Here is a 22,263-nt window from a genome sequence, read left to right as displayed (position 1 = left end):
TTTCCCTATATGTGGAGATTAACTATAATTATCAAGTATGTAAAATGAATGCCATTAAAGACTAGGAATTCAATAATAAATCCAAAGCGTAGATTTGTTGAAGCTTCAAAATGTAGCTTTTGCAAAAATTGTGTCAATGCAATCACACATTTAATATCTTCCTCTACAATTAATTCTTCATGCCTTGATCTTCTATTTTACATTTCTTGAATTAATTTCCATGGCACCCCAAGATGTTACAACATAACAAAAGTATAGTAATAATTTAAGAAGTTAATCCTCCTCCAAGTTTCTTTACTTTGCTTTTTATTTGAAGAAAGAATGGGAAGCAACCTTGTGAGAATGATAAGCTCCGATCAACATTCCTAGTCAAACAAAATCCATTAGTGCATATGATATATATATATACATAGCTTCAAAACATTTGCATTTAAATTATGTTAATTAGCTATAGCGGCGCTTTTGTAAAAATCGCTATTGTTCCATGATATACTATTTAGTACATAATGTTATCAAACATTATTCCTTAGCAGAATTTGAACAAACGACTAGTTTATGTTGTACCTGTTTTTATTATTGTTGCTGCCACTATTTTGTGTATCTTGAGTGAAAAATCTTTTGATTCTCCAATCTTTATCTTTTTGTTTAATGGAACCATTTTGCACTTTAGGCTTCTTCATCCAATCAAAAGTTGGAAAAAACATCTTGAGTAGAAAGGTTTCACTGTCCATACTTTCAACTCTCAACATCTTATTGCTTTTGTTTTCTTTCTTATTCTTAACCTTCTTCTGCTTATTCTCCAGTTGTTTGTGTTCTGTTTCTGGTAGTGGCATTTGATGCTGCTCAATAACCATGTCTTGAAAAGAGAGTTCATAGCTTGATTCAGGCATGTCTTTTATCATCTCCATAACTTCATTCTTTCCTTCTAAAATATCTTTGCTCCTTAGAGATTCTGAAACTATTGAAGAACAATGATGGTTACTATTCTGAAATATAAGATTTTTTATTTTTTGTGTTTGTTGAAACTCTGTTTCATTGGCAGATCCAAGTTGAATAGTATCACAACCACATTTTTGGGTCCAGAAACTGAATTCTTTGGCTTGTTCACAATTGTGTGTATGACATGTTGTGTAGTTCATGGTATGAGAGATGAGTGAAAAGAGATGAAAAGTGATTGTGGTTTTGAGTAGAAGGGAGAGGTCCATATTATCATAGGAAAGTTATGAGTCAATGTCTTTATGTTGATGGAATTTTTTTTGTCACGAGTCGTTGCCGTCTTAAATGGGAGTTAAATTAGTGAATGGTCAATATATCATTTTCCACATCTATTTCCATTAAGTATATAATAGTCAATTACAAAATTTTATATGTCTTATTTTTTACCACATTATTACAAATATACTTCTCGATGAGATATTTTGTTATGAAGATGTGTACTTGTAAGGAAATTACAAAATTTTATATGGCAAATTTATATATGTATCTAAAATGAAGATAAATTAAACAAAGATATAATATATATAGTCTTGTAAGGAAATTATATTTAATTTGTTACAAAAATTAAATTCATAATAATTTTATTTTTAAATATTCTAATTTCAACAGATTTTTAAAAATTTAAATTATTTTAAAATATTTTAATTCCAATATTCTAATATTAATTATTTTTTAATTTAATATCAAATTATTATTTTTTGTTTTATTAGTTTTTATTTATATTTTATTAGATTTCGTTTTTCGTATTTTCAATTACATTTTATAAAAATAAAAAAAATAAAAAAATGAGTCTCTTTAATTTCTAATTAGCTTGTCAAGATTAGATTTTTAACTAAAAAAATATGATAAGATAACATGTTTTTTCACAGATTCATTAAAAATTTAATTGATAATCTATCTTAATATGTTTTGGTTTTAACAGACAAGCACAAACGATATAAATAATTTTACAGTAACATATAATATCATTGATTTTATGATTATATGATAAAATAATAAGATCAGCAATCTTTAATGTAAAATTAATTTGCAGCACCATCTTTTGTCTCATGTTTTTCTTTACCACCACCATTGGCGAGGCTTCTAGAATCATGGTCAAACATGAAGTTTCTAAGAAAATAAGGATCTTTGACCCAATATCATAATGACATAAGAGTTTCTGAATTTTGTGGTCTCAAATGAGTAATGACCATAAGCTTGTTGTCATCTATACACATGTGATTCTAGAACAACCTTGACTGTTTTCAGTTTAAACTTCAAATTGAAAAAGGTCTATTGTGTCTCAGAGTCAACTCAGTACATGGTTTCATTGTTAGGGAGTGTTAAGTAGGGAGACACAATTGACATGTCACAGATATTTCATTAAACATTTTTATTTGCTTACTCAATCAATACAAAAATAAAATAAAAAATTAGTGGAGTAACTTATGATCAATGCAGCTGAAACTAATTAACTAAAGTAGAAATCATCATCATCCTCATCAAGAAGAGAAGGGTAACTAATATAAGGTTGATATCCAACATCCATCAAATGCTTTACCAATTTACTATTTACTTCATATATCTCTCCAATCTCTGGATGCAACTTGTCCTTGGCCACAAACTCATGCCTTTCATTCTTCAACTCAATCCAACTACAAGCTTGTTCTTTCTTCAAGCACCTCTCTTTCATTACATTTCTAATTCTATTTGCATCACACCATCTACCACATGCAGCATAAATATTAGATAACATAACATATCTACCTGTGTTTTCAGGTTCTAATTCAAACAAAGCTTCTGCAGCTTTCTTAGCAAGTTCCAAGTTTCCATGAACTCTACAAGCACCTAACAATGCTCCCCACATTGCAATGTGATTTATAATTCCATTATTAGGTACTTTCTCAATCAAACACAATGCTTCTTTAAGCTTGTTTTTCCTACCAAGCAAATCAATAATTACAGCATAATGATCACTTTTAGGCTTCACTTTGTATTCTCTTTCCATCAAATTCAGCAACTTTAACCCTTCATTGATTAAACCAGCATGACTACAAGCAGATAGTACACCAAGAAATGTCACATGATTTGGCTCTATGTTAGCTTCTATCATTCTACTAAAAACAGCCAATGAATCTTCACCATGACCATTTTGTGCAAATCCATTTATTAATGTATTCCAAGACACTACATCCTTCACATGAATGATATCAAACAAATTTTCAGCTGATTTCATATCACCACATTTTCCATACATATCAATCAAAGCATTACATACATACACATTAAACAAGTTTCCACTATTGCTACCTCTGATAATTTGACAATGAACCTGTTTACCTTTTCCTATAAGAGCTTCACTTGCACAAGCATCTAAAACACTTACAAAAGTTTGAGCACTAGGCATTACCTTTTCCTCAAGCATTTGGTGAAAAACATTCAAAGCTTCGTAACAGCGTCCGTTTTTCGCAAAACCCGATATCAAAGCAGTCCAAGAAACACTGTTCTTAACTGGCATATCATGAAACAATCTACAAGCATCATCTATTCTAGATGCTTGAGTGTATGCTACAACCATTGATGTCCAAGACACAACATCTTTAATTAACATCGAACGAAACAAACAATTAGACGCATCGGTTTCCCCACATTTCCCATAAGCATTAATCAAAGCATTGTTGAGAATCACATTAGAGTGAAATCCAACTATAACTGCCACACCATGAACCTCACGCAACATTTTAAGGTTACACAAACAAGAACAATTTCTCACTATGCTAACAAGGGTAAACTCGTCTAACACCAAACCACCGCAACTATTTTGCATCACATGAAACAAGTTAACCGCTTCTTTGTGAAAACCGTGACGTGTAAAACCGGATATAAGCGAGTTATAGCTGACGAGGTTTCTCTGAGGCATTTTATCGAACAGTTTATAAGCGTGAGTGAAACTTCCCGTTTTTGAGTAGAACGAGAGCAGCGTGTTCCACGAACGTGTTGTCTTGTTTGGTATATCATCAAAAGCCTTGTGAGTACTCTCTATACAGCCACATTTGGAATACACGTCGATGAGTTTATTTGCGAGAAAAACGTCAAAGAAAAGCGCGGTTTTTATAAGGTGAGAGTGCAATGCTTTGCCAAGCTTCAAGCTTTTCGTTGTTACACACTTTGAAATAAGAGACGAAAGATTTTCAATCGTAGAAGTATTATCATTGATTGGAATGGGTAACATGGCTGTGTTTGTTTCTTTCTGAGTCAAAGGACAAAACATGTACGAGGTTTCGTTAGTGGGACCCAGTTATTTTAATCGTTGAAATTAATAATCTTTTTTCGAAGGTAATGGAATGGGTAAACATGGGTTGGTCCGAAAAGTGGTGGGTGACTTGTCATTTTTGGACTCTTCACCCTTTGCGAAGCTATTGGATTGTTGTGTTAGGTCAAAGTCTGTTTTTGAGGCGCGTCGTGTTCATGCTCGAATCATTAAGACACAGTTTTCATCTGAAATCTTTATTCAAAACAGGCTCGTTGATGTTTATGGGAAATGCGGTTGTTTGGAGGACGCACGAAAGGTGTTTGATCATATGCCGGAGAGGAATATTTTCAGTTGGAACGCGGTTTTAAGCGCTTTGACAAAGTGTGGTGCTCTTGATGAGGCTTTGAACGTATTTAAGTGTATGCCTGAGCCTGATCAGTGTTCATGGAATGCTATGGTTTCTGGTTTTGCTCAACGAGATCGATTTGAGGAAGCATTGAGATTTTTCTTTGATATGCACGGTGAGGATTTTGTGCTTAATGAGTATTCATTTGGCAGTGCTCTTAGTGCTTGTGCAGGGTTGATAGATTTGAATATAGGTTTTCAAATCCATGGTTTGATAGCGAAGTCTCGTTACTCGTTCGATGTTTACATTGGTTCGGCTCTTGTTGATATGTACTCTAAGTGTGGTGTGGTGGCTAGTGCTCAAAGGGCTTTTGATGATATGGATGTGAGGAATATAGTTTCTTGGAATAGTTTGATTACATGCTATGAGCAAAATGGTCCTGCTGGAAAAGCGCTAGAGGTTTTTGTAAGAATGATGAATTTTGGGATTGAGCCTGATGAGATTACTTTGGCCAGTGTGGTAAGTGCTTGTGCAAGCTTATCAGCAATTAGGGAAGGTTTGCAAATTCATGCTCGTGTTATGAAATGCGATAAATTCCGGAATGACCTTGTGTTAGGCAATGCTTTGGTTGATATGTATGCAAAATGTAAGAGAGTTAACGAAGCTAGATTGGTTTTCGATAGGATGCCGCTTAGAGACGTTGTATCTGAAACCTCCATGGTTAGTGGATATGCCAAGGTGGCAAGTGTGAAAGCCGCAAGACTGATGTTTTCAAATATGACGGAGAGGAATGTGGTGTCATGGAATGCACTTATCGCAGGTTATACTCAGAATGGAGAGAACGAAGAGGCAGTGAGACTATTCCTTCTCCTAAAAAGAGAGTCCATCTGGCCAACACATTACACTTTTGGTAACCTACTTAATGCGTGCGCAAATCTTGCTGATTTGAAGCTTGGAAGACAGGCTCATACTCAAATTTTGAAGCATGGTTTTTGGTTTCAGTTTGGGGAGGATTCTGATATTTTTGTAGGAAATTCTCTTATTGACATGTACATGAAATGTGGATTAGTTGAAGATGGACGCGTGGTTTTCGAGCACATGGTAGAAAGGGATATTGTCTCATGGAATGCCATGATAGTAGGATATGCACAAAATGGTTATGGTACTGAGGCTCTTGAAATTTTCAGGAAAATGCAGGTATCTGGAGAAAAACCAGATCATGTTACTATGATAGGAGTTCTGTCTGCATGTAGTCATGCAGGACTTGTTGAAGAAGGGCGCCGTTACTTCCGTTCAATGACAACCGAGCATGGTTTAGCCCCAATAAAGGACCATTATACATGTTTGGTTGATTTACTCGGTCGAGCAGGTTGCCTCGATGAAGCTAACAATTTGATACAGACAATGCCAATGGAGCCTGATGCTGTTGTTTGGGGATCTTTACTTGCTGCTTGTAAGGTTCATGGAAACATTACATTGGGGAAGTGTGTGGCAGAAAAGCTCTTAGAGATTGATCCCTTGAACTCCGGACCGTATGTTCTTCTTTCAAATATGTATGCTGAACTTGGTAGATGGAAAGATGTGGTGAGAGTCCGGAAACAGATGAGGCAAATGGGAGTAATTAAGCAACCAGGTTGCAGTTGGATTGAAATTCAGAGTCATCTACATGTTTTCATGGTAAAAGATAAAAGGCACCCTCATAAGAAGGATATCTATTTAATTCTGAAAATTCTAACAGAACAGATGAAGCGAGTTGGCTACATACCAGAAATTGATGATGACGAGACTTATGAGGAGGAGGAAAGTGACTCTGAACTTATCTTCAACAGTGAAATGGAAATTGCAGTAGATGCTGCAGTTGGATAATTTTTTCTTTTTACTCATAGCATAAGTATCCTTCAAAGAAAGTAGAAAGATGTGATATATAGCATTCAGGGATCTTAGAACTACTATGAAAAGGAATAACATGGATATATGAGCTGAGAATGTTCTCTTTATGTTTACTAATTTCTTCACCGTAATGCTAATCTTTAATTTGTTTTATGGTGCCATTAGTATTTCATACCCGGAATGTTGATTGTAACCAAAACTAGGCTTCTAACTGAGCAAGCCTGTGAAAAGCCCTTGTTGATTGTTGCTATATAACCCTATTTTCATTAAGGGAGTCTTTCTTGACTACTACCAAATTACAAACTTTATACATCTGAATCAGAGTAGAGTATTGTTAATCAAGTGATTGAATTCAAGTGCTTAATAAATTTGGGTTAAGGACAAGTCGTTTTAGAGAACCCGAATTGAAATTCTGATTAGAACAATCTTTGACCATATTTTACATCCCTCTTGTCTGAATTCCAGTACCAAAATGAAGTTGTTGAGAAAGAAAATTAAGAGGGAGTAGATAGACATTGATGTGAACTAAGTAACCACAGATAACACAAACCAGCATAATATAATGTTAGTACAATTTGTTGGCAATGAAAAACCAATAGTTTATATGTATATACTTTGGCTGCTATTATTACATATCTTGTTCTTAAGTGTCACCATTGTTTTCAGAAGGTAACACTCTGGGAGCATCTGTATCTAAGAATTACATAAGAAATGAATCTATAAACAAAGATAAAACACACCATCACACCAACATTCTTCCATCTACTACTCTCTCCTCCATACCCTTCTTCTTTAAGTAGATCCTCTCCCCTCATAACACATGCTCCAAACATGTACTCCAAGCATTTCTTTGAGTTAGAGAACTCATTTATCAGAAACCCTTCAAACGGATACTTAAATAGAGATAAATAATGCATGAAAATCCAGTAGTTTGGAGTTTCATTTTTGGATATGAAGTAACCAGAGAACAAGAAAGACGAACCAATGACACCAGCGATTAATGAATTTCCAACAATGAAATTAGGCACCAGAGCACTGAAACACACCACTACCGAATTCGCGGTATACAAAATCAGCCATATTAACAACAAGAAGTGCAGAAACGCCGTGAAATTTGTGTTGAGACCGATAAGCCAGTATAGCGGCACTGCAAATAAAATGGCTAGTATGAGTAGAAATGGCAAGTAAACTAGGCCATTTGCAATAGCATAGGATGAAACTCTGTAGCTTCCACTTGAAGTCTCCTTCATGAGAATCTCCCTTTCTTGCAGAAAAATCGGTAGAGCATCAATGGAACTTGATAACAAAAAAGTTAATATGAAAGCAAATAGACCAACCCTTTGTTCTGCTCCAACTAGACCATCTTTGATATTACAAAAGATGGATCCTAAAACCAGCCCTGAAATCAGCATCTGAATTGTCCTAAATGCAAAGAGCTCCTTTGTACGAATAATGTTTTTGGAGAATCTATGAGCAAGAATCATAGTTTCTCCCAATCTAGAATTAGCAAAATCACAAGTGAAATCCATTCCTACATTGATGATTTCTATGTCAAATACTTTGGATTGTTGAAATAGCTGTTGTAGAGTAAACTTACCACTTCTACTTTCGCCTTGATCATCGCCTTTCTTTACTGTCATCATTGTCCCTAGTAATAATCGTTTTGGTGCTTCTACCTGACCTTGCTGATTCTTTTGTTGTTGTTGAATGGTCTCAATGGATTCAATAGCAAACTCAACAACATTAACATGAAGTGGAAGCTCTAAACCCATCAACCTCAAATTAACACTCAACAAATCCACACTGCCATGATGTAACACACTGCCATTAGCTAACAAAAGTATTGAATTGAACAACTTCACTATCCGAAACCCGGGTTGATGAATACTTAGTATTATAGTTCTTCCCTTAGATTCAGCCATTACTTTAAGCATATCAATTATTTGCAAAGCTGATGTACTATCAAGACCTGAAGTTGCTTCATCAAGAATCAACACTTTTGGATCATGTATCACTTCAACACCAATGGAAACTCGACGCCTCTCGCCACCGGATATTCCTCGGACCTTTTCGTCTCCTACTCGAGTCGTAGCAACATGGCTAAGACCAAGCTCTTGAATCAGTGACTTAACCTTAGAACATAGTTGCTGTTGAGGAAGATTTAGCCTAAGTTTTGCACTAAACATCATGGTTTCTTCAACTGTAAGTAAAGGGAAAAGGGTATCTTTTTGTGTTACATACCCTGATATCTTCTTGAACTTAGCTTTATCTACATGCTCATTGTTCACCAAGATATAGCCTTCACTTTGTGGACTAACTCTACCAGCAAGTATCTCAAGAAGTGATGATTTTCCAGCTCCACTTGGCCCAACAATCGCAAGAATTTCGCAAGGTTTGGCTATGCAATTAACCTCCTTCAGGACATGCTTAACTCCATCACCTAGCCTTTGTTCAGCTTCTGATTCATCTTCTGGTTTTGAAGGTTTGGTGAAGATTTTAAAAGGTTGGTTTTTTGTATGTGTTTGGATCTTGTAGTTGATGCCTATTGCCTCAATCTCACACCATTGTTTCTTCATTGAATTGGCTCTATGCTTCTTGTTTTGTTTCTATATATGTTTCTTTTCAATCTGTATATCTCTCTTTTTATTCTATTTGTTTCTGATTTTCAAAATCAATTAGCTCTTTTTCTCTCTATAGTTATTCCATGTTGTTATTGTTTTATTCCACTGTTTTGGACTCAGCTACTTACACTAAAAAAATGAGTGGTTAGAAGGGATTTCATTGCAAATACATAGTTCACGTGCATTTGATCTTGCTATTTCTTTACCAAATTGACATAAAAAAATGGAGCAATTCAAATATAATAAATTGTTCACGTTATAGTTACTGTATGTGTTTGGCTAGTGAAAAAAAAAAAAAGAATATTAGTTGTTTAGTTTATTGATATGTGAGTTTGTGTCGGGACATTGAAGGGTATATGAGTCCTTGAAGAGTGTACTCTAGTTCTAGACTGTGTGTCAGGGATCTAAAATCCAGCTACATGATCCAGTAATAAGCATGTCTTTATTAGCACATTGCCATCATGATCTAAAATCATATACTCCTTTGGTCCACAATTGTCCAAATATTTCATCATTTCACATATTTTAAAAAGAAATATATATCTATATATATATATATATATATATTACTTCAAAATAAATTTTTTGCATCAGTTGATAAATAATACTTTTCATGTATTAGTGTATTTATCGTTAGCACAAATACAAAATAAAATATATTGAATTGAAAGAAGTGTATTGATGTATTTTAAATACATCAATTATTATGGGAGGTAATAAGTAGTTTTTGACTATGTGCAAAAATACACATATACATTTCATAACTTACTAATTAATTAACAAAATATAAGTGTTGAGCATGGTTGTTATTTATTACCTTCTAAGTGCAACCTTACTATGGACAACACAGTCAGAGATGTGAGCTGTCCCGTCTCTATTAGAAGCTCTGTTGGTCTTATCAGTCACATGTATAATAGAGACTTAACGAAAAATAATAATATTATCAACACTAAAACAAAATCAGTATAAAAATAAAAAGTAAAACAAAATAACAAGAATAAAAATAAACGTACATGTGTTTACAGGTATTATTTAAAACAAAAACAAAAAAGGTTTAATTCTAACTATGTATCAACCAATAACTAAAAACTCAACTGATAATCCACCCGTGATGATATGGCTTGAAGATTAAGTAGGGATCATAAGGTTTGAAGTGCTAATGGCACACGATGATTAAAATACATACTTTTATGTAGCTATATCAACTTATTGAAATATTGCCTGCCGGCTAAAAAAAAGTGACCTGCCAACTACTTCATGACCATAAATTTCTATTGCTTGCGTTAAAAAAATTAAATTATACTTTTGATAACAATATACATATTTTTTTAAATTACTATCAATATTAATTAATTTTATTTATAATTTAATATCAATTTTTTTATATAAAAAATTTAAAGTGAAACATAGTATCCCAATACAAAATAGAGAAAACTTTAAAGTTTAGTAAACACTTACAAAATATAAAAGAATTTACACATGTCTCTTTTCAATGACATAAATCTTAATATCAAATTGTTTTTAAGCTTTTAAATTTATATTTTATTATATTTCAATGAGTAAATTATTTTTTTATTCTATCACGTTACTTTATAACTCATCTCATATTTAAGATAATAATTTCATTTAGAAAATCAATATAAGATAAGATTCAAAATTAACTAGTATTCTAATGGATTTAGATAAACTTAATTATATCTTATCTCTTAGACTCAATGATGGCCAAGATCAATAAGATAAATACGTGATATGATATCAAACTCAAAAGATATGTGATATAATATATATCTATTTAAATTATAAAATTTATCCTTCTGAGTCTATTACAGTATTTGTTGCAATTAACAAAAATTCCAATAAATAAATAAGTAATAAAATAATTTATACTTAAAAAATGCATTGACACTACTAAATAATGAATATAACTTTTTAAAAAAGATGAGTACGTAAATATTTCTATTTTATTTAAATAATATGATTTTTTTAGATAAACTAATATATATCAATAAAAAGAGAAAAAGGAAACCAAAATAATTTATTAGATATTTATCAATAAAACTACCATTGTAAGAAAAATATTTTATTTTAAAAATTTAAATTAATATTGATATTTTTATAATTTTGAATAATTATTTTATTTTTAAATATTATAATTTCAATAGATTTTTAATTTATCACATTATATAAAATGACAAAACTACTTTTGTGATATAATCATATGATTTTTTAAAATAAATTGTCAAGATTTTTAATTTATATTTTATTAAATTTCAGTTTTTATTTATTTATATTTTATATGGGTAGTTGCGAAAATTGTTTTTCTTAGTCTACGTTGATTTCTAATCTAACTTATATTTAAATAATAGTTTTAATTATAGAGACAAGATATGATAACAATCGAGATTAATAAATCATATATTGATTCATAAAACATTTATTGAGCCAAAATATGATTAAAAAAATTGACATAAACAAAATGATTTTCATTCATTCAAATTGATAAAATACATCGATCGAGATTATAAATTTAAAGTCGCTAAAATTGAAAAATTATAAATGTACAAATAAGCTCACAATATTCAAGTGTCTGAAATATTCATGTGATATAATTAAAGTGTTTGAAATATTCATGCATTTGGAGTTTTAACGTTGAAGATGTCAAAATAATTGCTTGAATTTATAATGGATAGAGGTTAATTTCTCAATATGAATCAAACAAACACCGCAACAAAATGGGAAAAAATAATGTTGCATCAAGACAACATACAAAACAACGTCGCACTCAGACGGCGAAGAGGCAGACAAACACGTGAAATAAAAATTAAATATATATGAAAATCACTTATTTAGATTAAAAAAAAAATATATGTATAATTTCAAGCAAAAATTGATCACAAATCACTTTTTCTTTGAAGAGTGAAGAATAAGAGACGAGTGAATTTTAAAAGAAAGAATGTGATAATTTATAATTTATCATGACTCTTATTTTGACCATCAAATATGCTTTTTATCTATAAATTTATTACACTAGTTTATTTCTCAATTATAGGTTGTTTGATTGTTAAAGTAAAATTAAGATATGATATGATATAGAATGAATAGTAATACCACAAGAACATGATAACAGTTTGATAGAGAATAAATTAGTGATTAAAATACATAAATAAAAGTTATTTAAATGAGAAATAATGATTAGTTAGAAGAGATATAGAAATAAAGTTATCAAAAACAGAAGAATGAAAGGTAGATAATCTTAATTCGTATTTGATCTCTATGTAATAACTGATAACAAGCAATATCACTATTTTATCATATTTTTTGTATACATTTAATCTTGTCATAATAGAATACATTATCATTCTTAAATTATAAAATCACTCTTGTAAAATATATATTTTCTAAATTAATTTATAATACTTTTAAATTTTATAAGTTGAAAAAAATACGTTAATAAGTAATTAAATATTTTAACATTTATAAAAAATTCATTGCCATTACAAAATAAATAATTTTAATTAAAAAAAATTACGAGTAACTAATTCATTACCATCACATTTTTTTAATTTAATATCAAATTTAATTATTCATTTAATCAAGTTAATTAATATATTTTTTTAAAGAGCCACGCGGAAATGTTTGAATCAAACATGTATGATGCTTTTCATCTTATCATAAAATGTATTTATCACACATATATATATATATTTGAATAAACTCGAGATGACGAGGATGAACGAGATGTTTGATTAAAGTAGAAAAGGATACAAATAAGTTAATTACACAATAATCGCTTTATGAGCTTAGCATTTGACATGATGAGGAAATCCAGCACCATCCTTACTCACTTAAAATCGAAGAAGATTAACTTCTTCTCACCTTCCACTGCTCTTCTTTCCCCTCAACGCAACCCTATCCTCACCAACCGCTTTAACTCAACCACCGCACATATTCCTTTCACTTCCAATCCCATTCACGATCAGGTATATATATACCTTACATTTTTAATTACATATTCTTTTTCATCAAATTAATTCATTACTGTAATTAATTAACTAACTAACTAATGTATCCAACAGCATGTAATAGATTTTCCTGGTGGAAATGTCAAATTCATCCCTGAAATGAGGTTCATACCTGAATCATCTCAAGACAGAATCCCTTGCTACCGTGTTCTCGATCATAATGGGGAGCAGATTTTTGGGACTGATTTTGTGCAGGTTTGCACTTACATCTTTTTAATAATTGCACCTACTTAGGGAAATTAAATAAATATCTTAGAAAGTGAATTTGATTTATAATGTTAGGTCAGTGAGGATGTTGCTGTTAAAATGTATAGTAACATGGTTACACTCCAAACTATGGACAATATCTTCTATGAAGCACAAAGGCAAGGCAGAATCTCATTTTATGTAACAACAGTAGGGGAAGAAGCTATCAACATTGCATCAGCTGCAGCTCTTTCCATGGATGATGTTATTTTCCCTCAGGTTATCATACAAACTAAGTTATTACTATTTTGTATTCCTATCTTCATTGTGTTAGAACATTAGAACAGTGTTGTCTAATAGCAGCGCTATAGCATTGTAGTATGTAGAGTAGCGGAATTCGAACTAACCCCAATTTTCTGTGTCAGTGATTGACGACACTGCATTAGAATGTGAGCAATGTAACAAAAATCTATGGAAACAAATAATTTTAGTATTAATTTCATACTTTCTTTGGGGATATAATTTTTTAATTTATCATTATTTTGCTAAAGAGTTAGCTTGTTCAAGACCAGAGATGATCTTACAGAAAAATATGATTGCTTGCAGTATAGGGAACAAGGAGCCTTGTTATGGCGTGGTTTCACTCTGCAAGAATTTGCCAATCAGTGTTTTTCTAATAAGTTTGATAATGGGAAAGGAAGGCAGATGCCGGCCCATTATGGGTCCAACAAGCTCAATTACATGACTGTAGCATCAACGGTTGCGTAAGTATTGAAAATTATGACGTACAAGACTTCGATGTATGATAATGATAATATTGTTATTATTCATGTTGCTAGCTTGCTGCTGCTTTTTGCAATGATTATGAAACTTACAAAATGAAATTTTCACTTTGATCTGTAGTACGCAAATTCCCCATGCCGTTGGAGCTGCATATTCCTTAAAGATGGACAAAAAGGATGCATGTGCCGTCACTTACTTTGGAGATGGTGGCTCAAGTGAGGTAAATTATGCACTTTCCATAACAGCAGACTCATTTCCCCCCTTTCTGCGAGGAAAATTCTGTGGGATTTGAACATGGCATGACTTTAAAGGAATTTAGGCTATACTGTAATGTATCATTTAGGCTAAAAGTTTTAAACTCTTAATATATTTTTCTTTTGATTTTTATATTGTAATTAGGGGTGGAAATAGGCCCAGGCTTTGAAAGGTCTGTGCTTGGCCTACAATTTATTTTTTATGCCTAAGCCTGGCCTATGGCCTATCATAGGCTTTTTTTTCGGTGTGGCCTGACCTTTTTAAAAGTCTGGTCTGGCCGGGAAGCCTATTTAAAATAATTTAAAAAAATATGAAACAAACATCCTTTAACCCTTAAAAAATAATTTTGTGTCAAATAATAGATTTTTTTTTGCTGAAACAAACACACTAATTATTACTTCTTAAACAAATATGGAACAAATATGATTTTGCATAGATAGAATTTAAAATAGGAAATAATATTATTAATATAATAATAATAATAATAATAAATAATGTTAATAAATAATAAATTACATATAGGCCGGCTGTCAGGCCTAAGAACTTGACCTATTTAAATAAATAGACTTTAAAAATAGTCTGAGCCTAGTCTTTTTATTAAATAGGTCAGGCCATACACCCCTGATGGACGGCCTAACCTATTCCCATCCCTAATTGTAATAGATCGAGTTATGCCTTATGACAGGGAGATTTCCATGCCGGATTAAATTTTGCAGCGGTAATGGAGGCCCCAGTCATTTTTATTTGCCGGAATAATGGATGGGCTATCAGTACCCCTACATCAGATCAGTTTCGAAGTAATTTTGCGTATCTTCTATTTCAATTTCTTCCTACTCTCCAGGTCTTTAGCATTGTCTAACAACATATTGTGCTGGGTCTTCTTTTTATTCATAGGTGATGGTATTGTTGTGAAAGGACAGGCTTATGGAGTCCGTAGCATTCGTGTAGATGGGAATGATGCACTGGCCATTTATAGTGCTGTTCAAGCTGCTCGTCAAATGGCCGTTAGCGAAGAGAGACCAATTCTAATAGAAGTAAAATGATAACCTTTGAAGCCAAATCTTTGGTCATGTTTAAAAGAAAAATGGCAGTATGCCGGTTCGTGGTTTCATATTGAAGCGTGTTAATAGCAGACCAATGTTGTTTCTGTTTCTTCTGTTTTTTCAGGCTCTTACATATAGAGTAGGACACCACTCTACATCAGATGATTCTACCAAGTATCGTCCCGCCAACGAGATTGAATGGTGGAGATTAGCTCGTGATCCTGTGGCGAGACTTAGAAAATGGATAGAAAGGAATGGTTGGTGGAATGACATGGCTGAGTCTGAGCTTAGAAACAATTTGAGACATCAGGTAAACTATCTTTTCCTTGAAAAATCCTTTGGTTGATACTAGATACCAGACTTCTGTTTCAAATATATTCCTTGAATTTGTAATCTTGGAAAGCGTTCTTCGTTTGGTTGATACTAGCTATATTGTACCAAAAATCTTGCAGTTTTATAATATCATAATTTTCTTGAATTTGATGATTTTGGTGGATCCTTAAAAACGTTGTAAAATAGTGATTCTAACTCACAATTTCCTGCTACAGCTTCTGCGGACCATTCAAGTTGCAGAGAGTGTAGAGAAACCTCCACTTGCAGACATGTTTAGTGATGTTTATGATGTTCCTCCATCCAATCTCTGTGAACAGATGAAATGGCTGAAGGAGACCGTAAAAAAACATCCACGGGAGTACCCAACAAATATTTCCATGTAATTTTAACCTCGATATCTAGTTTTTTTTTTCTGTCAAAACCTCAATATCTAGTTTGAAGATATTACAAAATTATCTTCAAACTTGGATCTTCTTTGTGTACAAACTGGAGAATATAGTCTAATAATGAGAGAGGTATGACATCCTCAAATAAATTATAAGTTGGACTTTTTTTGGCACTAGGGTGTACTTCTTTCAGAACGAGTTATAAACAAAATTAACTCATATTTCTTCAAATGAAATATATATAAGTAAAATATGGAAAACCAAAACAAAAGAAACATAAATAAGACTTGTTTTTATGTTACTTAATAGAGCCAGGATCTCGCTCTTTAACTTCTATTTTATTTAATGTTAATATCTATCGTTCATTTAATGTAATTTTTCTTAACATTTCTAATTATCTTATTTATTAGTCATGAAGATAATTTAAACAATAGACTTATTTTTTATTGAAATTGCATAAATTAAATGTGATGAATCACGTTTTTAACGTGTGCAATTTGATATATTTTTGTTTATAATTGAATAAATTCTACTGGTATACATTATTTCAATTCTCCTTCTCAAGGTTGTTGAACCTTTTGTGGTCTGGTATTACTAATATTTATTTATTTATTTATTTAATTTTTTTATTATCTTATTTGCTAATATTTATTTTAATTGTGGCATTTTGTAATCTGGCCTAAGGGCCTCCACTTAATAAAACAGAAACAAATAATTTAAATTAACTTTTTTCTAAATATATTATTAACTATATTAAGGAACATAAAAACGAGTCTTAATGTATACAAGACTTGAGTTGAGCTCCAAATTAGTAATTTTCTATTAATAAAGGACCAATTATCTGGTTCTTAAGTCTAACTCAATTGTCTTGTTAGATTGGATGTCGACTATGAAATCAATTGTATAAGTTAATTACAATGATATTTATTATTTTTTTTAAGATAAAAAAAGAAAGACTAGTTACCCGCGTGCAACTAAAATTTCCAGAATTCATAAAGTCGAATTACGGTAACAACTTTATGTCTTCATTTTTTCCGAACCATCCAATAAATATTAAACCGTCCAATATCTCTGACAGCATGAATTCAGAGAAATCACTATGACTGCAGTAAATCCATTATAGGAATTCTACATATGAATCCTAATCTGTTAGTATTTTGATCAATTAAAAGGGTCCAAAAAATCCAATCTATACGGATTGCACAAATTAACATACATTACACATGTCCATTCTTCAACTAGTAATCACTCACATAAACATTATCAAATCACATGGTTTCTTAAAATAGATCCCCTTCCCTCTGCACAACGTAGGCCATAGAATTTAACTGCAATTCCCTCTTGGAGAGGAAAACCACCAAAACAAAACCAACCTTATTTCTTTTCTCTTTGCCTTCCTCTCCTTTCTAATTTTCGTCAAACAAAGCAAAAACAATAATTCGGTTCCTCCCTTCCACTCCAAAAAACAAGAGTTAAGCCATGTTCTTTCATATTTAGTTTTTTTATTTCCCTTTCTAGAAAGCTCAATAAATAATGATACTGTAATGTGATATAATAATTTATTGTATGCTGCTAGTGCCTTGGTAATGCAAAATTGTCAAATGAATGATTGCATATAATAATAAGGAGGTGAAAGTTGTTATATAACAACAATGGGAGATAAAGGAAACAATACAGATGATTTTATAGTGTGTTATGCACCAACCATGATAACAACAAATGGAATATGGCAAGGAGATAACCCTTTGGATTATTCTCTGCCACTTTTCATCTTACAATTAACCTTAGTTGTTGCTGCCACTCGCATATTTGTCTTTCTTCTCAAGCCCTTTCGCCAACCACGCGTCATAGCCGAAATTCTGGTTAGTTATTTTATTCTTTTGAAACATGTAAAGAAAGTGAATGCCATATTTATGTTAAGAGTGGCACAGTGGATGCTGATAGATGTTATATTTGGGTGCAGGGTGGAGTAATGTTGGGTCCTTCGCTTCTGGGACAAAATCAAACATTTGCCAATACAGTGTTTCCTCTAAGAAGTGTGATCGTGATCGAAACAATGGCGAATGTTGGTCTACTTTATTTTCTGTTCTTGGTTGGTGTGGAGATGGATGTAACCGTGTTGCGCGGCGTAGGTAGAAAATCAGTGGCTGCAGCAGTTGCTGGAATGGTTTTGCCTTTCTTCATTGGTGGGGCTTTCTCCTTCCTTTTGAAAAGAGAACATAACAGTAGCATGAACCAAGTAACTTATGTTCTATTCCTTGGCGTCGCTCTTTCTGTCACTGCATTTCCTGTTTTAGCTCGAATCCTCGCTGAGCTCAAACTCATCAACACAGATTTAGGAAGGCTTGCACTTTCATCAGCACTTATTAATGATGTTTGTGCTTGGATTCTTTTGGCTTTTGCTATTGCATTGGCTGATCATAAAGCAACTACTTTTGCATCTATTTGGGTTGTGTTATCAGGTGTTGCATTTGTCGCCTTTTGTGTTTATGCAGTTAGACCAGCAGCCTCATGGATAGTTAAGAAAACACCTGAAGGAGAATCTTTCAGTGAGTTCTATATATCTCTTATATTAGCTGGTGTCATGGTTTCGGGTTTCATCACCGATGCGATTGGAACTCATTCTGTTTTCGGAGCTTTTGTGTTTGGTTTGGCAATCCCAAGTGGACCCCTTGGTGTTACTCTTGTTGAAAAGCTTGAGGATTTTGTTTCAGGACTTTTGCTCCCTCTCTTTTTTGCCATTAGTGGCTTGAAAACCAATATAAGACTCATTACAGGGGCTAACACTTGGGCTATTCTTATTCTGGTCATTTTTTTAGCTTGCATTGGCAAAATTGTTGGAACTCTAGCTGTTGCAATCTTTTATCAAATGCCTTTACAAGAAGGAATTACCCTTGGCCTACTCATGAACACAAAAGGCCTTGTTGAAATGATTGTGCTCAATGTTGGAAAGGACCAGAAGGTGCTAACAATTCCTATTTGTATTTTGCTAACTCCTCCTAAATCATACGGCCCGTAGCTTGGCCTTTTTAGTTATATAGGCTTTGAAAAAAACCTTATCCTAATCTATTTATAAAAATAAAAGTCTGGCCTAACCTGGACTTGACGTAGCTAGGTTCCTATTCCCATCTCTACTCTCAATGACTCTACTCATTTCGACCATTTGAAACTCTTTGCAGATTTTTGACGAAGAATCATTTGCAGTGATGGTGATTATAACAATAATAATGACTGGAATAATTGTACCTTCAGTATCAATAATTTACAAACCATCAAGGAGAAACGTATGTTACAAAAGAAGAACAATTCAGATATCAAAACCAGATGCAGAGTTTAGAGTACTAGTGTGTGTCCATAGTCCTCGAAACGTGCCAACAATGATCAACCTCCTTGAAGCCTCAAATCCAACAAAGAGGTCACCAATATGCATCTATGTGCTCCATTTAGTTGAACTCAGCGGTCGAACATCAGCCATGCTCATTGTTCATAACACAGCTAAACCAGAACACACAGCTCTTAACCGAACCGAAGCTCAATCCGATCACATAATCAAAGCCTTCAAAAACTACGAGCAACACGCTTCATTCGTCGCTGTCCAGCCACTGACAGCAATTTCCCCTTACTCAACCATGCATGAAGACATATGCCATTTAGCAGAAGACAAACGCGTGTCTCTAATAATCATTCCATTTCATAAACAACAAACAGTTGATGGAGCAATGGAACCAACAAACATGGCGTTTCGAACCATCAACCAAAATGTACTAGCAAATGCACCTTGCTCAGTTGGAATTCTAGTCGATAGAGGCTTAACTGGCTCGAATCGATTATCTTCAAATCAATTATCACATCATGTAGCAGTAATGTTTTTCGGAGGACCAGACGATAGAGAAGCACTATGTTATGGATGGAGAATGTTGGAACATTCAGGAATAAACCTAACCATAATGCGATTCGTTCCGGGAGAACAAGCATGCAATGAACCTGCAAAACAACAACATAATGGATTATCCAATTCAGATGAACCAAGTGTGTTAACAGTTGAAACAGACAATGATATACAAAAACAACTTGATGATAAACTAATACATGAGTTTAAAATGAATCATATGAATGATGAATCAGTTGATTACTTTGAGAAAGTAGTTAACAATGGAGAAGAAACAGTGGCAGCAATAAGAACAATAGATGATATTCATGATCTTTTCATAGTTGGAAGAGGTCAAGGAATGATATCACCATTAACAGCAGGGCTAACTGATTGGAGTGAGTGTCCAGAAATGGGAGCAATTGGTGATTTATTAGCTTCTTCAGATTTTGCAGCAACTGCTTCAGTGTTGGTAGTTCAACAATATATTGGTGGAATCTCAAATAGTGATGGATTAGAAACACCAAATGGTGAAGAATATAGTGTTACTAATGAGTTTAATAACCATTCTACTGCACCATCAAGAGGAAATTCTGTTTTCAATACACAAAGAATGACTACACGTACTTTGTAACAGAATATATAGAAATTTTATCCTTTTTTTTTCTTCTTCTTTCACTGCATCATTGATTTTTTGTATTATGTGTTCTGGTGTAGTTAATTTGTATGCATCAAGTTGTAAGTTTTTGTAAGAAATGTACATATTACAGTTACATACATTTATGTGAGTACAATCTTTTTATTGATTCAGGATTACTAGTTTTTGTGTTTAACTATAAACTGTCCTATTGTCTGTTGAAGGGGAAATGTGAGCTTCATTATACATTAGTCCCTTTGTATAATCTTTTTTTTAATAATGTCTTGTAATTTTCTGCTTGTAACATTAAATATCTTATGTTGTTTCTGTTATGGTTTTTGTCTTCACTTTGGAATTTGGGGAAGTGGTGCTTGGATTGGGTTGTGTTTTGAGGTTTCTTTTTGCCTTATATCTAATAATACTCTTTTGTAATGTATTTTACTTATTCTTAATACACTTTGTGCTTTAAATATTTTTAGTAATATTTACTCATGAATTGTTTTCTAATGTGAATTTCACTTTTTAGTGAATTTTTAGGAGGAAAAAGTTTTTTAAGAGTGGAAATAGGTTGGATCGAGGTAGGCTTTATTAGACAATAGTTTGTTCTATCATAAAATTAAAGGTCTAAATCTAACATGTGATTTGTCGCTTACGTTTTAAGTATGAGTTTGATCTTGATAGAAATTCTGCTAGTTTGTTTAAAAGTCTATTTCATTTTAATATTTTTAAATAAATAATCAAATATATCTTTAAGTAGATTAACAAGTTAATATGTCAATGAAATTAAATTCTATTTTAATATTCAACATTACATTTTAGATAATATGACTTTATACACATCATATTTCAATTCTATTTTATAAAAATACATTTCAGTATGTCAAAAACTACGTAAGGTTATTATGTGTAATGATTATAATAAAAAAAAGATTAAAATTTAATATAATAATTATAATAGTAAAAAAATTATTTATATTTATTTAAATATGCCAACGTAATAGGCCTAAAAGACTTATTAAGTGACATGCAGTCTGATCTTGTTTGTTTAAAAGAAAAGTATGATATTGTTTATTTAAAAAATATGTTTAACTTAACATTGACTAAATCGTAAACTCCCGTCGATCGCCATATGTAAGATTAGTATAAATTTTAAAATTTTAAATGTCTTTTCTCACGTCCCTTTACTCTTATATCTCTTTTCTCCTTCGTCTATCTTTTATTATTTATCCATTTATCTCTTTTAAAAATAAAAATTATCTCTCCTTAATTATTTTATGTATTTACATGCCTATCTTTTTATTTTATGTATTCACATGTCTATCTTCTCCCTCAATCTCTCTTTGTTCTCCCTGGCTCTCCTTTTCCGAATGATATTTTCCTTACAATATCATGAGAAATAATGCTGTCAAACAATCAAAACAATGTTTTTTTTCCACTTTTTGTTAGCCAAACAAACTTATATCACTCATAATATAATAATTCATAAAAATTAGTACTCTTCTTGCCGATTTAAATAATAGTTATATTCAACATTTAAATACATTTTTTTTTCTTGAATATATATATATATATATATATATATATATATATATATATATATATATAGAGAGGGGCTATTTTTTTTTTTTTTTTTGTATATATATATATATATATATATATATATAT

General features: G+C 32.1%; 5 protein-coding genes across 6 annotated transcripts; 3 read left to right on the top strand and 2 right to left on the bottom strand.

The window, feature by feature from the left end:
• Positions 1-2,344: 2,344 nt before the first annotated feature.
• On the bottom strand, positions 2,345-4,246 carry LOC101490075 (pentatricopeptide repeat-containing protein At2g21090-like). Its single transcript, XM_004502891.4, has one exon. It carries the CDS (start codon positions 4,244-4,246, stop codon positions 2,447-2,449), a length of 1,800 nt encoding a protein of 599 aa, XP_004502948.1. The 3' UTR covers positions 2,345-2,446.
• Positions 4,247-4,319: 73 nt separating this feature from the next.
• Positions 4,320-6,615, top strand: LOC101490404 (pentatricopeptide repeat-containing protein At2g13600). Its single transcript, XM_004502892.4, has one exon. It carries the CDS (start codon positions 4,320-4,322, stop codon positions 6,438-6,440), a length of 2,121 nt encoding a protein of 706 aa, XP_004502949.1. The 3' UTR covers positions 6,441-6,615.
• Positions 6,616-6,985: 370 nt separating this feature from the next.
• LOC101489758 (ABC transporter G family member 5) lies at positions 6,986-9,442 on the bottom strand. Of its 2 annotated transcripts, XM_027334933.2 has the most exons (2): positions 8,062-9,442; positions 6,986-7,611 (listed from the first exon to the last, which is right to left on the bottom strand). In XM_027334933.2, the coding sequence occupies exons 1-2, from the start codon at positions 9,038-9,040 to the stop codon at positions 7,127-7,129; spliced, it is 1,464 nt and encodes a 487-aa protein (XP_027190734.1). In that variant the 5' UTR covers positions 9,041-9,442; the 3' UTR covers positions 6,986-7,126. The 2 variants fall into 2 exon arrangements, with proteins under 2 accessions (XP_027190734.1, XP_004502947.1); XM_004502890.4 differs by having other exon boundaries at positions 6,986-9,439.
• Positions 9,443-12,799: 3,357 nt separating this feature from the next.
• LOC101489436 (2-oxoisovalerate dehydrogenase subunit alpha 2, mitochondrial) lies at positions 12,800-16,266 on the top strand. The gene is made up of 9 exons (XM_012716529.3): positions 12,800-13,065; positions 13,162-13,302; positions 13,390-13,572; positions 13,900-14,057; positions 14,197-14,296; positions 15,017-15,128; positions 15,226-15,365; positions 15,499-15,684; positions 15,923-16,266. Exons 1-9 carry the CDS (start codon positions 12,880-12,882, stop codon positions 16,088-16,090), a joined length of 1,374 nt encoding a protein of 457 aa, XP_012571983.1. The 5' UTR covers positions 12,800-12,879; the 3' UTR covers positions 16,091-16,266.
• A 1,479-nt stretch (positions 16,267-17,745) lies between these two features.
• On the top strand, positions 17,746-20,771 carry LOC105852227 (cation/H(+) antiporter 15). Its single transcript, XM_012716528.3, has 3 exons — positions 17,746-17,955; positions 18,057-19,055; positions 19,273-20,771. Exons 1-3 carry the CDS (start codon positions 17,746-17,748, stop codon positions 20,593-20,595), a joined length of 2,532 nt encoding a protein of 843 aa, XP_012571982.1. The 3' UTR covers positions 20,596-20,771.
• The last annotated feature ends 1,492 nt before the right edge of the window (positions 20,772-22,263 follow it).

This window comes from Cicer arietinum, chromosome 5 (assembly GCF_000331145.2).
Source record: "Cicer arietinum cultivar CDC Frontier isolate Library 1 chromosome 5, Cicar.CDCFrontier_v2.0, whole genome shotgun sequence".
Classification (NCBI taxonomy): Eukaryota; Viridiplantae; Streptophyta; class Magnoliopsida; order Fabales; family Fabaceae; genus Cicer; species Cicer arietinum.
This window is presented reverse-complemented; position numbering and strand designations above follow the sequence as displayed.